This window comes from Alligator mississippiensis, chromosome 6 (assembly GCF_030867095.1).
Source record: "Alligator mississippiensis isolate rAllMis1 chromosome 6, rAllMis1, whole genome shotgun sequence".
NCBI classification, from domain to species: Eukaryota; Metazoa; Chordata; order Crocodylia; family Alligatoridae; genus Alligator; species Alligator mississippiensis.
Window position 1 is genome coordinate 5,302,501 of NC_081829.1, and position 16,298 is coordinate 5,318,798.

The window sequence follows — 16,298 nt, forward strand, 5'->3', positions numbered from 1 at the left end:
ACCTGGACAACATGAAGGCGCCGTGGGAGCTGCTGGAGCTGCGCACCCGCTACTACGAGGCCGTGATCAAGGCCATGCTGGAGAGCATTGGCGTGCCCCTCGACAAGCTCACCTTCGTGCGGGGCACCGACTTCCAGCTCAGCAAGTGCGTCGTGGGGCGGGGGGGAGGGGAGAGCATCGCCCGCTCTCGGGCATCGCCCTGTGCACGAGGCAGGGAGGCGCCCGGCGCCCTCGGGGTGACCCGGGTTGTAGCAACCCTCGTTTCTCCCCGCCTAGAGAGTACACGCTGGACGTGTACAGGCTCTCGTCCGTCGTCACGCAGCACGACGCCAAGAAGGCGGGGGCGGAGGTGGTGAAGCAAGTGGAGCACCCGCTGCTGAGCGGTCTGCTGTACCCCGGGCTGCAGGTACTGAGGGGGTGGCAGCCGCGCCGGCGGGCGCAGGCTCTTGGCGTGGAAGAGCTGCCAAACGCCTGTGTCGGCTGGGGTGAATCTACGTCCTCCCGTGCTTGCGCTCATCCGTGAGTCTCAAGGCGGGCGCAGGGAGGATTTCTTTGTACCGTGGTTCACGCGGGTGTTTGCAGCGTGCCGGCCGCCCCGGAGCTCTCCCGTGTTGGAGAGCTGGGCCCTTCTTTGGGGGGCGGGTTATGTGCAGCTGGCTGTAGTGGCAAGGGGCTGTGATCTGTTCTCCATTCGCTGTAGCCAGTGTCCCCAGCCCGGGGAATGGGGTGGGGGTCTTTGTGTGTGGAGCCTGGAAGTGGCATGGCATTGGGGTGGGGTGGGTCCCTGGGCCCGTGCGTCCTGCAGCTTCACTTGGGATGTGCTGCCCTGCAGGCCCTGGACGAGGAGTACCTGAAAGTGGATGCCCAGTTTGGAGGAGTGGATCAGCGGAAAATCTTCACCTTTGCGGAAAAGGTTAGACCCAGGGGTTGCTGAAACTCCCCCCAGGGTGAGGGGCTGACCAGAGCCCGGCCTGGGACGAGATGGCCAATGCCGTCGTATGCAGAGTCGCTGCAGCTTGCCTCAGCTGCTCTGCCCCATCACACCCTTGCTGCTACCATGCATGCTGCGACCATTGCATTAGCCACCTGGAGGGACTGTGTTTTCTTTTGCTTCTGGAAGACTTTGGTATGGTTGCAGCCTGCCCCCATGCAGGAGTCCCAGTGCCTCTGCTCCCCTCCCCAGCAGTACCTGACTACAGCTGTTGCTCTCAGCATCCCTTGCCATGTGCCACCACATGCATGTCAGGAAGGGTCTGGGCTGGCTGGAGACAGAGCCCCCTCCAAGCAGAGGGGCTGTGACTCAGCAAGGTGTTCCTGAGCCCTGCTTCCTGCCTCTGGGGACCTCTTATGGCCGGGTGCTGATGTACAATGTACATGAGGAGGTGGCTGGTTCAAGCTGAGAGACTGAGTGCTGTTTTCCTTCCCTAGTACCTGCCTGCTTTGGGCTACACCAAGCGCATCCATCTGATGAACCCCATGGTTCCTGGCCTGACAGGCAGCAAAATGAGCTCTTCAGAAGAGGTTTGTTCACAAATGATGGTGTCCACATGATGCTCTGCAGGGCAAGGAGTTGGAGTTTAACCGCTGCAGGCACCAACTCTCTGCTACAAAGGCACCTTTCACTTTCCTTGCTGTGGCTAGTATTGGAGAGAAGAGGTGCCACCTTCAACACATCTTGCCTCTCCCGGGGTGGGGGCAGGGAATGGTGATAAGAATCCCAGGGCAGAAGGCACTGCTGCTTTCTGAATTCTTGGTTGGGCAGATGTAAAAGGTAGCTCTATGGGGGAGGCAACAACCTGCAACTGTCCACTGGAAACCAGGGCTAGAGTCCAACTCCTCCATGCACTTGGTGCACCTCATATTGGATGGTCCTGCTAGGCTGTACCAGGAGCTTCTGATAGAAACATAGGGCCTCTCCTTCTCTCGCTTCCCAGGAGTCCAAGATTGACCTTCTGGACCGGAAGGAGGATGTCAAGAAGAAGCTGAAGAAAGCTTTCTGTGAGCCAGGCAATGTGGAGAACAATGGGGTCCTGTCCTTCATCAAGCATGTCCTCTTCCCCCTCAAGTCAGGTGAGAGCCCAGTGCCCTGGAAGGGGCCTGTTTCCCTTGGTCGCCCAAGAGTCTTGCCACCTCTGCTCCTAGCCTTGGGGAAGGAGGGTTGTGCCTTAGTGGCCAGGGCCTGGGGTACAGGGGCATCCCAATCCCTGCCATGCCACCTTACTGGGTGGTCCAAGGGGGCGGGGCTTGGAAGAGTTTGTCCTCTCTATGCTAGGAGGCCTTCTCCTGCCCTGAATTCATCTGACCCTTTGTATCCTTGTGTCACAGAGTTTGTGATATTGAGAGAGGAAAAATGGGGAGGAAACAAAACCTACACAGTGTATGAAGAACTGGAAAAGGACTTCGCTGAGCAGGTGATGGGATGGGGGCAACTCGCACACGGCCACAGGCATGGAAACCCCTTTGAGCTTGTGGTGCTTCAGCAGCAGGCTCCCAACTAGAAGTGCAATGTGGGCCTCTATAATGTCTCACAGGCTATCAGTGCAGGCAGGTTTTGGCCCAGTGGGTGGGTTGGTGTCATGTGGCAAGTCCGTAAAGCCCAGGGTGCCCCTGGAATCCCTGGGAACTGGGAATCCCTTAGCTGTCCTGGAAACACAGCTCTGGGCTGGAAAATGCTAGCTGTTCCATAGCACGCAGCATTGCTATCACCTGTCTTGAGAGAGCCAGTGTCATTGTCCAGCTTGGGGGCTGCCCAGAGTGGCGGGGTTGATGCCACGTGGTCTTCCGTGACAGCAGCTTCTAGGATTTAAGCTTTATCTTCCCCCACGATGGCAGCCCTGAAGACTGCAGCCAGGGCTCTCCTGTGTCAAGACTTGGGAGAAGGACCCTAGGTCAGTCACCCAGCTCTACTTCTCCCAGCTTCCAGCTCTCCCCCCATGGCACTGGCACAGCCCCACCTTTCTTAGCACATGCTCATATTGAGCCTGATGGTTACACGTCTGGATGGGCTAGGCCCTAGGAAGCCACTTCTCCCTTGCCACACACAGGCTCTGGCCTTTCCTGTAAATCAGAGCACGCTATCACAGGTTCCTTTCTGCCTTGGGGACTGAGCAACAAAGCTCCCTTCTCCCATTCCCCCACTGCTGACTCTCTCCCTTGTCCATGAGTCCAGGTCGTGCACCCTGGGGACCTGAAGAGCTCGGTGGAGGTGGCTCTGAACAAGCTGCTGGACCCCATCAGGGAGAAATTCAACAACCCAGAGATGAGGAAGCTGACCAGTGCCGCCTATCCTGATGCAGCCAAAGCCAGTAAGCAGGCACCTGCGCTGCAGGGGTGGGAGGTGGAGGGGTCTTGCTGCAGGGACAGAGTCTCCTAGGCTGAGGCTATGGCAAAATTTTGATGAGCCATGCCCAGGGTGAGGCCTGGAGCCCTGTCCCACGGTCTTGCTGCCTCTCTCAGCTCTTCTTCCTGCTTCTCAGCCAGCATCTGCCATACTCGCCTCAGCTTGTGCTCTGAGGGCTGGTGAAAAGCCAGCTTGGGGGCTGTTTGCTTCCCCCCAGACACTACAGGGCTCAATGCAAATCTGTTGTCATGTGCTCTGCACCCTGCGTGGCTGCAGAGGGGAGGATGAACCTGTGCAGATCAAGGGCTCCTAGTGACTCCAAGGATTGAACCTTGAACTGGCCTGAGACAGGGCCACCTCAAGCCCTCCTGGCTTGATGCGACACACTGCTCCTTCGGGCATGAGCTGCCTTCACACCCTCTCCTTTTCACATGCTTGCAGAGGCTGCAGAGAAAGGCCCCAAGAACTCGGGTCCCAAAAACTCAGACCCTGAGGACGTAATTCCCTCCCGGCTGGACATCCGTGTGGGCAAAGTGATCAGCGTGGAAAAGGTACTGGAGCTTTGGAAGGCTGGTCCAACCTGGTGAGCAGGGGGTGGTGAGGAAAGGGACTGTCGGGGATAGGGATGCCTGCTACTTTGGTGTGCTGGGGCTTTTGTGAGGGATCATGCTGCTGGCTGTTCTGGCAAGGGGCTGTTGGCTGTGGTGACACGGTGACCTTTTATTCATTCACCATTGTGTACAAATTGGAAGCCATTTTCCAGGGACAGTTTCCCCCAGGGCAGTGCCTCAGGCCACTGCCAGCTGCCGTCTCCTTGTCCATGTGAGGAGCAGCAGGGCCAATCTCTAATGCTACCACTCGGGACAGACCAGGGATCACCCTAGCTCCCCTCAGCCCACTCCCCTGGAGGGGAGAGTGCCCTGCCTCCAGCCTGGGAACAAGTTGGCATTTGCTTTGGCAGCACCCAGATGCCGACAGCCTGTACCTGGAGCAGATTGATGTGGGCGAGCCCACGCCCCGCACTGTGGTCAGCGGCTTGGTGCAGTTCGTGCCTGAGGAGCAGCTGCAAGACAGGCTGGTGCTGTTGCTGTGCAACCTGAAGCCCCAGAAGATGAGGGGGGTTGAGTCCCAGGGGATGCTGCTGTGTGCGTCCAGGTGAGAGAAGGGGGCAGGATGTGGAGGAAGAGAATCCCATGCCCCCATCCCAGAGTCCTGATTTATTTTCTACATGGGATGAGCAAGGAAAGGCTCTGTGGTTTGGGTGACTCCAGCCCAATCCCTAATGTGCTGAACTGGGCTGGAGATGGTGACCCCATGCCCCCGCACTGCCAGGCTTCCTGGTCACCCAAGGATGTTTGTGCCTGTCCCTGGGCCCCTGATCCCTTTGAGGGGCATAGAGGAAAGGCCTCCTATGTGCCATCCCCACTGCTCACCCCTACTCTCTGCCCCCTGTAGTGTTGGGGAGCCCCGGCAGGTGGAGCCCCTGGACCCACCAGTGGGCTGCTGTCCAGGTGAGCGGGTCTTCGTGGAAGGGTATGAACACGGGCAGCCTGACGACGAGCTCAAGCCCAAGAAAAAAGTCTTTGAGAAGCTACAGGTAAGGGAGGGAACATCCAGCTGGAGGCCCCCCTGCTCTGCAGCCAAGCCCTCTCCCCACCAGGCAGCCAGTTTCTGGCAAGGCCTAGCTGCTGCTCTATGACAACTGGTCGTCACCTAGGGTGACGTTGGGGGTCTGTCTTAGTGTAGCTGCTGTCCTCTAGATTCTCCTTGTGGCAAAGGCACAGCATTAACGGTGCTACCACCCTTTTGGGTCACTGCTGGCCCCACCAGCAAGGGGTAATGGAGCCCTTTATCCCCTATCCCCTGGGATTGGACTGGGCTCAGCAGCAGCAGTGAAGGAAGTGGGTGCTGTGGCTCTGACCAGGCAGCACAGGCTCTGCCTCATGAACCCTGTACCCAGCCCTTATCCTACTCCTATTCTCCCCAGGCTGACTTCCGGATCTCTGAAGACTGCATCGCTCAGTGGAAGCAGAAAAACCTCATGACCAAGCAGGGCAGCATCTCGTGTAAAACACTGAAGGGTGGGAACATCAGTTAACCAGTGCCGGGCGTCTGGTCCCCATGCCTGTTCACATCCCCACCGCCATCCCTCACCCCCTTCTGGATTCTCTTCCCCAGCCTCTGCTGCAGCCTAGCCAAGATGCACATGCTGCGTAGCAGCCGAGCAGCTCCTGGACTCCAGCCCTGCTGTGCCAGGGGGCCAGGACTGAGTTTGAAGCCCCTGGTAGGGGGTACCTATTCTGCAGTGATGTCGGGGACTTGGCCTACTGGAGACCCTGCCTCATGCCCCTTGGAGCTGTTATCTTCACAAGGAGTACGCAGAGTATGACTCACTGTGCCCCTGGTAGGATGGGCGGGAGGGTGGGGGCTGGTATGCACTGCTATTTCCCTGAAGTGCTGCTCCGGCTGTCGTCACCATGTTCTGGAAAGGCCCTGGCTGAAAACGGTCATTGTGCGTCCCTGGGCTTCCAGCTGGGTGGGGCTGTTAGCTCAGCCTGCCTGTCTCATCTTGGGAAAGCTCTAGGACTTGGCCACATACAGGCCTGAACGTGGGTTCAAAAAGGAAGTTCATGTGCTCACACTGGTGTAGCTTCTACCAGAGGGTGGAGACTTGGCAGCCTGTGAAGCTGCCATTCACCAGGCTGACACAGGCACGTGCCCCCTGCTCTGTGCCTGGCACTGCTGGCTCAGGTGCACACTGAGGTCTCTGGCAGAGCAGCCATGAGCAGTTCAGCTGCTCCTGGGGTGGTATCACAGCTCTGCCTGCTCAGCGGTGGGGGATGCATCCCCTCTAGCCTTGGACCCAAAATCATGTTACTGTCATACCCTGAAATAAAGCATGGAACTGACCATGGTGTCAACCTCACTGGGGAGGGCAGCGCGCTGGAGGCCAGCTCTGGGAGCGGGCAGGCAGGTCTGGGGCTCTTGGCCTCAGCCTCAAGAGCCCTTGGAGTGCAGGGGGAGGGGTGGGGGGATTGCTTTCTTAGGTCAGCCTTGTCTTTTCCCCTGCTGAGACTTGGTGCCCTGAGAGCACAGGAAAGGCAGGAGAAGCTGACAGTGGTGTACCCCACCTGACAGAAATTGAGCTGAGCCCCCCAAGCTCCCACTGAAGGCAGGGCCAAGACCACTGGGCTGCTGAGGCTGAGGGGAGCCCTCACCCATCCCCTAGAAGGGACCTTTGCTTGGGGAGGGGCCAGAGCTGCAGGCTCCTGCATTAGAGGCCCAGGCAGCTCTGCCAGGTCTGAGCCCTTGGGACAGGAGGGAAGATGTGAGGTGCACTCTGCCACCAGCACTGCTCCCCAGGGGGAACTGGGGCTGTTGGCTCAGCCTCAGCTGCATGCAGCTACTCCCAGTCCATTGGGACATGGTGCTACAGTGGCAGCAGGGGACTCCTGCATCACCCTCTTGCACTTCAGTCTGGCTGCTTCCCCTCATGGGGTAACAGCTCCACTACAGTGCTCTTGAGGTGACTGCCGAGGAGGGAAAGCCCAGGTGTTACCCACAAAGCACAGGAGGCCACAAGCTTCAATCATCACCTTTACCAGAGGCGTACAGAGCTCTTGCCCACCACGCGGCAGCGTCTCAAGGCAGATGGTTTGGGTTTCCTGGTTTGTACAACTGAGGATATGGAGGTCAGGGGTGGGGAGCCCCGAGAGCACAGAAATAAAAATCCCAGTCTCTGCCCCTCTGAGAGCAGGGAGCAGACATAAAAAAAATCACAGGCTTTGGGTCTCGCCTGGTGCTGAGCCAGCTAGGCGCCTGCCGCCCAGAGCCTCAACACTGTCTGCTCCTGGCTGGCCTGGCCCAGTGCCCAGGTGCCTCTGAGTGAAGGAGACATGCAGCTCAGGGCAGGCAAAGAGGTCAGGCCTCTAAGGCTCTGGAGCTGCCCCCGCTGGCCCTTGCATGCACAGGCTGCAGGGTCAATGCAGCAGCTGGCAGCGTTTGCTTCCAGGCTCAGCCCGGAGATGGGGACCAATGCTGTTCCTGAGGGGCTGCCTGCTCCCTTCTCAGAGAGGCAGGGGTGCTGCCCAGCTGGTCATGCTACCAACCTGGGGCACTGCTGGGCCTTTGATGGTGAAGCCTGTCAGGACCTCAGCTTTGTGTGACTCAAAGCGGCCAAGGCACCAGGGCTTGTCCTGAAACCCTCTCCTCCTCACACCAGCCAAACAAGCCTCTTCCCCAGAACTGGACTGTCCCCTCTTCAGACCTGAATCCCTCCCGCTCCCTTGCCCTGCCAGGGTGGGCCCTGGGGTGACAAAGGCAGGGCCTGCTGCTGCTTACACACGCACACTGGCGCACACACACACGCACACAGTCCCTACTCCGAGTACAGCCAGTGATCAGACAAAGCCTGCCTAAGCCTGGCTGGACCTGCCAGTTCTCTGAAGAGAGCTGGGCTCCTGCATCTGCTCTGAGGTCCCCAGCTGTGCCCGGGCCCGGTTTTCCCTCTCTGCTTGCTTAAGCCCAACTCAGGGCAGGCAGCCTCCCTGGGCCTGCCTCTGGCTGCTCTAGCTGTGAGCTAGCTTTCCTTTCCCTGGGGTCTGCTGGCAATGGTCCCCTCCTAAGCCAGTCTCAGTGGCACTTAGCCAGTGGTGGAGCCTGCCATGTAAACAGGAGCACGTGTGGGCAACAAACCTGGCAGAGGTGCTTGTCCAGCCCCAGTGCCTGTCGCCTTCCAGATCCTCCTCCAAAGTGCTTTGATTCGATGCGGTCCCGGGTGCAGGAGGGTGGGGCTGCTTCTCCACAATGTGCGAGAGTGAACCCCGAGCTAGGCTGCCGTCTCCTGACCACGCCGCCCCAACCGGGGTCCTCGTGCCAGCTGCTCTGGTCAGTCTCTGCCAGCGAGTGGTGCCAGGCTCTTGCTGGCAAACCCACTGCACGGGAGTGGCGAGCCCGGGGCGGGACTTAGTCCATACAAAAATGCAAAATAAAGCTGTGTTATTTAAGAAAGTAAAACCAACACCAGTTTTGCATAAGTATCGTCAAGGCCATCGGAGGCTAAGGCTGTTTGCTGCTTTTTATTGAGTCCGTCGCCAGCTCCACACACATCCTTTGACCTGTCCAGGTCCCTGAGAGAGATTTGCGCTCCTGTCTGTTGGGGCACCAGGGCTGCAGCGTCGTCCTTCATGCGGTCTCCTCCCTTCTGTCTGTGGGGAAAGGAAGAGGTTTCTGTTGGAGACTTGGCCATGCTCAGCAGGGGGAGATGGACAGGGGCTCTAAAAGTCTGTCCTTTGCCTTTGGGTAGTGAACCTATCGCTGAAGCCTCCAAGCTCATCTGCCCCTCGTGCTGTCGGTTGTGCATAGCATGTTTCCTGTGCCCAATTCAGCTGATGCAGCCTAGTTAAGACAACTATGCCAGACTGAATCCACCTGATCCTGGAGGCTCAGCAGGTCTAAACTAGCCACTGCTTGGATGGGAGACTACCTTGGACTGCCTGAGATCCAAGCCATGGAGCAGTGGGCAAACCCCTAGGGAGGAGCAGACCCCAGAAACCAAATGAGGCTGTTCCCCAGTTGGCAGACAGGAACTGAATGAAGAACAGCCCTAGCCTGGGAAGCTTTAGCTCAAACCACAGCAGGCTGTGATTTTCGCTCAGGGGGTCCTTTGTGTGTGGGTCAAGGTGGCAGCTCACCCTGACGCTGCTGCCTGCCGCAGCTGAGGAGCCCCTGAGCCAATGCAGACAGGGCTTGTGCCCATCCGCCAGCTGCAGGGTAATGCCCAGAGAGGTAGAGGTGCCCCCACCCCCAACGCCTGCTCTGAGCAGCTCTGAAGTGGGCCGGCTCTGGGCTGCCTGTTGGTTAGCCTCCCATTCCTTATGCTGTCCCCGTGGGCACAAGGACAGGGGCTGTCAGGCAGCCCAGGTGCAAGATGCGAAATGACTTCCCTGTGGCCCACAGGCAGATTTCCAGGGCATCAGCCAGCCTGCTTCCCTCCCCTTCAGGCAGGGCTGGAAGCTCCAACAGATTTGGAGGGGGAGACTGGGCTGCCTCCGCTGGGCCTGGGTGCTGGCTCTCTGGCAGCTGAAAGGGAGGCCTTGGGGCTGTGGGACAGGCGTGCACCCTTCCCACCTGCCTGGGGCTGGGCTATCTCAAGGCAGGGCCTGTCTCTGAAGCTGCCCCTAGGCTGGGCTGGCGTAGTCCTGAATGCTGGGCTGCCCCCGCCGACTCCTCGCCTTCGTCCACAAAATGTCTGGGGACTGAAATGGGACTTCGGCTAAATGGAGGCAGCAAGGCCCAAGCTGCTGCTGGGAAACCTCCACCCAGCTCCCAGCCCTGGGGGCTCCGAGTTCCTCCAACACTGCATGTTGCAGCCCCGACCCTGGGCAAGTGAAGGAGCACCTCAGTTCTGACACGGCTGAGTCTACAACCAACCCCAATGCCAAAGAAGAACAGAAGAACTGCCGTTTGCTGGGCTGGACCATACTTCCATCTTGCCCAGTCTGCTGTGCCACATCATGGCAGGGAGCAGACACTGAAAGGGAGAGTGAACTGGCTACGACCAAGGTCTTTCCCACTGTTCCTCTCTCGCTGGCAGCCTCCAGCGTTTAAGGTCTAGGACATTCTGATTCAGAGGCTGTCTCTCGAACTCCCATGCTCAATAGTGAGTGACGCTCCTTTCCTCCAAACGTGTCCAGTCCCTTTGCTAGACTCTCAGCTTCCACCGCCTCTAATACCCGTGGAGCTCCACACTTTAATTACATGCTGTGTGAATTTCTTTTGCTTGTTTTAAACTTATGACCTACTAGTTTCATTTTAGGACCCCTAGTTCTGCCACCTGACCTGGCCCAGGGACTGAAGGGAAGGAACTGGCTGGAAGCTGAGATGGTCTTTGGGGCTGAGACATGCACAAACCCCTCCAGGCCCTTGTCCTGGGATGGCCGGGATCCCCTGCGGTGGGACCCAGACATGGGCAGAAGGCACTTGCCAGTGAGAGCTGCTCAATGCATGGGGGCAGGACACAGTGCTGCATGCTGGGGACAGGGCCCTGTGGGAGCTGGGAGTCAGGCAGGGGTGCACCAGCGGAGCCGTGGGTCTGCCTTCTGCCCATCTACCCCAGACCCTTCCCGCCCTCAGTACCTTGTGCTGGGGGATTCTGCGATGGCGTCTCTGGGCCAGCCAGGTGCCCGGCTCTGCTGCTCTCCGCTGGGAGAGCCGTGTTCCCCGACTGCTCACTCTTAGTCCTGTTTTCTTCCGTTGACAAAGCTGTGGCTTTACTGTCTGGCAGGGGTGAGCTTAGCGCCTCCGCTCCCGGCGGCTTCGGACTCACAGGCGACTTGGGCTGCGCTGTGCCCAGGGAAGGCTTCCTGGCGACTGGAGGTGGGATCTTGCTGGGCTTCCTCTGTGCTTGTGTCTTGCCAGAAGCTGCCTGGCATGGCTGGGTCGGTGCCGGGGCTGAGGAGCGCTGTCCAGAGAGATTCATCAGCTCAGCGACCAAGTTCCTCTTGAGGTCAGCCTGTGCGTCCGGGCTGGAGGGGGTCTCGATGACCAGCTTCTTGGAGCTCTTGGCAAAGATGAAGCTGGCCGTGGAGGCAGGCGACTTGTGGAGGGGGGATACCTGGCCATCCTTGGCATCCCCTGCAAGGGCCTCTGGACCAGCAGCCATGGGGCCCGGGAGAGTCAGCTTATTGCCACGGGCTGGCTGGGAGGATGCAGGTCCCAGCGCCTCCCTGGAAGACAAGGTGGAAGCCTTGAGACGTACGGCATTGTGGAGCTGGTTCAAAGGCACGGTGTCTTTGGAAGGAGCAGGCTGCCGCATGGACAGAGCCCTGCGGATGGGCTTCTGGGGCACAGGCTGGGCCTGCCTCACCTCGCCATTGGCACCCAACCCAGCCTGGCTAGGGGGCTGCTTGCTGGGGTCTGTGGCAGCGTGGGCATCCACATTGACCGAGCGCAGACGCACCATCTGCAGCAGGGAGGGTGTGACGATGGGCAGGTTGGCATCCTCCTTTGGCATGGGGCTGCTCTTGGTCCGACACACAGGCTCCTTCTTGGGATCCAGCCGGGAGCCATTCGCTGTCTTCTTAAGGCTTGCTTGAGGCTGGAGACCAGTGGGCAGAGCAGGGGGGGCTGGAGCTGCTGGTGGGGGAGGTGGACCTTTTGCCCCCACTGGCTTGGGCTGGCTAGGCTGGGAGCCCGGCGCGGCAGCAGGGCCAGGCGTCGAGGCAGGAGGCGACTCCATGGTGGGAGATGGCAGTGCTGCCCCAGTCGACGTGCCCTCCTGCTGGATCCTGGAGGACACTGTGGCCAAAAAGGAGAGCGAGGTTGCCCCTGGGCTGCCCTGCAGGGGTGCTGCTTTTGTGCCAGATGGCTGCTCCGTGGCCGCGGGCTCCAGCCGGGCTTCTGCAGCATCAGTGACAGGGAGATGCTCCGGCGGGGCCAGGGTGGAGAAACAGGCTTCATCCGGTGGGGGGAAGTCTGCCATGGACAGGTCCTGCTCATCCAGGGCTGGTGGGGGTGGTGGGGGCCACAGAGCGTCCGGCAGGGTCTCCGGGGCAGTCTCTGAGCGGGGACCCTCTGGGCTCGATTCAGCCTTTTTCATCGGTGGTGGCGGAGGATGGTAGGAAGGGGGAGGAGACGGAGGGGGTGACTTGGTCTTAGGCTTGGGGAGTGCCGAGGGCACCTGGTCTGCTGCTCTCGAGGCTTGCGGCTCCCGTGGGAGGGGGGAAGAGGTGGTGGGGCTGGCAAAGGGAGCTGCCTGCTGGGGCTTGGTGGGAGGTGGGGAGAAGGGGGCCGGCACCTTGGGGTGAGGAGGGATAATAAACTTCTCCATTCTGCTCTGCAGGGAGGGGATGAAGCCAGCAGGGCCCGGGCCAGCGGGGGGTGGTGGTGCCGTCTCGGTGGGGGCCGGGTCCGAGGCTGAGGAGGACAGGGACGTCAGGGACGAGGACATGGACAGCGCGGGAGACTTGAGGGAGCAGACCCTCTCTGGCTTTTTTGGCTGCGGCCGTCTGGCGTTGGGGGAGGCGGCGTGAGGGCTGAGGCCCTTGCTGGGGAGCGTGGGGGTGCCGCTCTGGCTCGAGTACCCACTGGAGGGGGACATGGTGCGGTCGAAGCCATCAGGGGAGCTGCGCTTAGGCACAGCCTGCGACTCCCTCAGCACCAGGACCGTGCCTTCCCCCCTGCCCTGCGGCCTCTCTCCCAGCACCGGGCTGCACTGCGAGACGTCAGGCGAGCTGGCGTCGGCCGAATAGGCCAGGCTGTCGGAGCGGATGCTGCTGGTCTCACTCAGCGAGGACGGGGAGAAGACCTCATCCTCGCCTGTGAGGCTCCGGCTGCCCAGGCGCGGCGTCCAGGGTGCACCGCTCTCATGCTGAGGCCTGCGCTCTGGCTTGGGTGGCAAGCCCAGCACCTTCTGCTCCCTGCCAGCCGCCTCCTTCTCTTGGGCCTTCTGGAGCAGGGAGTGGGTCCTCCGGGGAGGTGCCGGGGGTTTCTTCATCTTCCTGAGGGATACGCTGCGCACCGAGGAGCGGTCACTCCGCAGGCTGGCGGTGTCCGAGCCATCCGCCACACTGCTGGTGCTGTAGGCAGGTGAGGCCCGGCCGCTGCTGCCCCCAACGCTCCGCGGCCCCACCATCAGGAGGCCATGGGAGGTGGGCACGGCAGTGGACTTGGAGCTGGCACCGACATGGTTCACGGCACTGTTGACACTGAGTTGATCCGTGTCCAACTTGCCCGTTGGCGCTGCCTCGCCATGTGGCCCAGCCTCCACCTTCCTGCTGCCAGAACCGCCGTGGGAGGAGATGGTGGAGCTGTTGGACACGATGGTCTCCGTGGACTGGGAGTGGCTCCAGTTGTCGCTGGAGGAGGAGGGCTCCCGGCTGCGGCAGCTGCTCTCGGAGAAGCGGGTGAAGGAACGGACCGAGGCAGGGCTGGAGGCCAGGCTGCAGCGGCTCAGCGTCCGCACACTGGTGCGCGTCAGGGCGACGACATCCACCATGGGGGGCAGGATGGCATTGGGGATGATCTTGGACAGGTAGGTGCCTTGCGGAGAGATGGACATGACGGGGCGCAGCAGCTCGGGGGAGCCGGCGTGGGTGGTCATTCCCGGCACCGCCAGCGACTTCGGCCTCACCATGGGGGACAGCTTGGCTGCTGTCTTCCTCCCCAGCAGTGTGTCATCGTAGTACATCCGCTCAATGTGCTTCTGGAGGGCCGCCTCCGCCTCTGCCTCTTCCAGTGCTCGCAGGGACACGTGGGCACCACCTTCGGGTGCCGGCCGCTCTTGAAGCTTTCCGTCGACAGTTGGGATGCGGATGGCCTCGCCGCCATTCACCAGGACCTGGGGGGCCGTGCCCAGGGGACTGCTGCCCCGACCCACCTGCCCGAGGCCATCCCGGGGGGCGATACTGCTGGGACGCACCTTTGGCTCGTGGCCGTTCCTCAGACCTGAGGGGAAGAAGGAGCAAAGCCCCTATGTGGTGATACAGATAGAGAGGGGCAGGCAGAGCCAATGGGCTGGGCAGGGCTCAGCTCTTGCCCCCACAGAGGCTGCGTTGCTACAGGGAGGTGGCAGAGCCCCACCTGCAGCCCGGGGCTGGGTTCTCCGTAGGGAGGGAGCTTTGTCTCCTCGGGAAGGGAGCTGCTCCAGGCAGTGAGGCCCATTCCCCTGCCCCCGCTTACCGAGCTCCTTCTGGACATGGTGGGGGATGCCCAGCACGGTCGTCCTCCTCTCCTTCCTCCTCTTCCCGGCCTTCTCCGAGGACTTTGGAAAGGAGTCATGAGGCCGGAAGGTGGAACCTGGAATTCAACCAGAGTCAAATAAGGTCCTGAGCCTGTGAGCAGGGACAAGACAGGGGTGCATGGTCCACCCAGGACAGACGTCACCCTCCCCCCCGCCGTGGTGCTGGCCTTGCACTGTCCCAGCTCCTGCCTGAGGGCAGAGTCCAGCCGGATGTGGGGGAGCTAGGCTCACGAGGCCCAGAGGACTGCATGCTCTGACCCTTTCTTTCCATCCTTGTCTGTCTATCGGATTCCCAGTTTTCCTGCCGTGAACCAAAGACCCACCCCGTAGGTGGGGGCAGGGGGAACAGGGCTAGGGTCCGAGTGACTCTGAGGGTAACAAATGAAACAGAGATGGGAGCAGGGCCAAGGGGCTGAAGAAAGGGTTGCGGGGAGGCACTGATGGTGCCCATGGCTCCTCCAAGGTACCTGAGGTAAGGGCCCAGAGTTAGGCCCCTTAGCCACAGGGCACCTCAGATTGGTTGACCCTCCTACTGGTGCCGTGGATGGCCTGTTTTGCTAAGAAAGCTGTGGGAAGCAGGCGAGGTCTCCCGACCTAATGGGGTGGGATGGAAACAAAGCCTGGCAGGGCATGACTACGGCCCCCCCAGCCCCTCCTGCAATGGGTGCAGTCCTAAAGCCAGCAGCAGCCTCTGTCCCCACTGGAATCCCTCTAATCTTCTGTGGCCCCGAGCCCCCATCCCCACAGCCTTCAGCTGGACTGTGCTGGTCCAAGCTGCCAGACCAACCCCACTCCCCTGCCCAGCCATGGTACCTTTCCGCTGGATCATCTCAGAGCGGACAGAGAGGGCATCCTCCGAGGCGCTGTCTGTCATGCATGACTGTGTCTGGCTGCACAACGAGAGCTCATCGTCGTCCGTGGACACGTGGGAAGACTGCCGGGGGAAACGTGGATTCAGAGGGGGCCTGGGCTGGAGCAGATGAGCCGCTTCCTTCCCCCAGCAAGCAGCCTCCATGCCCCTTGCTCCTAGATGGGCCCCTCATCTGCTGGAAATCAGCTCACAGTGGGGCACTCCCCCACAGCCAAGGGTGCTGGGTCAGCCCTTGCAAGCAGACAGACCCCTCTCTCTGCGAAGCTGGACAGGAGAGTCCAGCCGGGAGCTAGGGACTGTCCAGCGGGAGCAGCGCTGTCCTCCCCTGACAGGACGCCAGAGGGCACCACTCGCTGCACAGCTGGGCCAAACTGGCGCAGTGTGGAGTCCAGACCCCCCTCGCAGCGCAGCCACAGTTCCTCCATAGCCTGGAGATGATCCAGGCACTGGGGACCCCAGTCCCAGGCGGGTGCCCACGTGCACGCCAGCCTCTCACCAGCAACATCAGCCCTGCAACCCTGCTCTCCCAGGGCCATTCAGGCTCACACAAACCATACCACTAAACTGTGCAGTGCGGAGAAGCCCCCGTCAGGCCCCTCTCCCAGCGCCTGGCCGTGCACCTCGGCTCTGAGCCCCCGCACTTCCTTCCCAGGGCTGCTACCCTCAGCCAGCCGCTCATTCAGGCCCCACCCAGCTGCTGAGACCTGTCAGAGCCTGCCCACGGGACTCCCAGGCCTTCACAGCCATGGGGAGGACAGCGTCCAGGCGGCTCACTGCCCAGGGCTGCCTGCACCCCCATGCTGGGGCATGACCACCCCGAGGATCCACTGAGAGAGGCCTGGGGCAGGAATGGCAACACTCACCTGGATGCTGTTGGCGTCTCCATGGTCCCAAGTGCCTTTGGTCTGCTTCTGTTTTTCTAGAAAAGCAACAACAGGCAAAAATCCTTTAGGGGAGTGGCTGTGAGAGGCCGCCTAGGCTGGAGCAGGGCAGCGCTCAGCAGAGCAGAGCTGGGGGCAACAGCCAGCCTCCCTGTGTGCCACCAGCTGGCAGGTGATCTTTGCAAACCGATCTGTGAGCCCTCCCCCCGTGCTGCCTGCATCTGCCGGCCCCTTGGCACTGGACTCTGACCAGCCACAGCAAGAGCTCACCCACACGGCCCCCAAATACGGCCCCCTGCCCCGTCCCACCCGCCCACAGCCGGGTCTGGAAGGGGGAGAGGTTGCTGCGTAGGTGCAGGCTGGCGGCACTTCCACACCAGACTCAGCAAGGGAACTGGTGAGGGGTGTAACCAGCTCTGCCTGTCACCTGCTCATCATCTCCAGCCTGCCAGCCCCTTGGGACAC

At 60.9% G+C, this 16,298-nt stretch overlaps 2 protein-coding genes across 5 annotated transcripts in view; one reads left to right on the forward strand and one right to left on the reverse strand.

The window, feature by feature from the left end:
- Positions 1–6,249, forward strand: part of YARS1 (tyrosyl-tRNA synthetase 1) — a 6,756-nt gene extending 507 nt beyond the window's left edge. Inside the window, exons 3-13 of the mRNA XM_019498842.2 lie at positions 1–145; positions 277–406; positions 833–913; positions 1,429–1,521; positions 1,935–2,070; positions 2,326–2,411; positions 3,170–3,305; positions 3,782–3,891; positions 4,302–4,495; positions 4,796–4,937; positions 5,328–6,249. The exon at positions 1–145 is cut by the window's left edge and continues 31 nt beyond it. Coding sequence (XP_019354387.1) covers positions 1–145; positions 277–406; positions 833–913; positions 1,429–1,521; positions 1,935–2,070; positions 2,326–2,411; positions 3,170–3,305; positions 3,782–3,891; positions 4,302–4,495; positions 4,796–4,937; positions 5,328–5,438 — 1,364 coding nt within the window. The 3' untranslated portion in view covers positions 5,439–6,249. The remainder of the gene's footprint in view (positions 146–276; positions 407–832; positions 914–1,428; positions 1,522–1,934; positions 2,071–2,325; positions 2,412–3,169; positions 3,306–3,781; positions 3,892–4,301; positions 4,496–4,795; positions 4,938–5,327) is intronic.
- Positions 6,250–6,924: 675 nt separating this feature from the next.
- Positions 6,925–16,298, reverse strand: part of NHSL3 (NHS like 3) — a 50,876-nt gene continuing 41,502 nt past the window's right edge. For all 4 annotated transcript variants that reach the window (XM_019498841.2, XM_019498840.2, XM_014611134.3 and 1 more), the window contains exons 3-7: positions 15,816–15,871; positions 14,895–15,015; positions 14,021–14,137; positions 10,478–13,786; positions 6,925–8,547 (exon numbers count right to left, since the gene is read on the reverse strand). In XM_019498841.2, the coding sequence (XP_019354386.2) occupies positions 8,525–8,547; positions 10,478–13,786; positions 14,021–14,137; positions 14,895–15,015; positions 15,816–15,871 (3,626 nt within the window). In that variant the 3' untranslated portion in view covers positions 6,925–8,524. The remainder of the gene's footprint in view (positions 8,548–10,477; positions 13,787–14,020; positions 14,138–14,894; positions 15,016–15,815; positions 15,872–16,298) is intronic.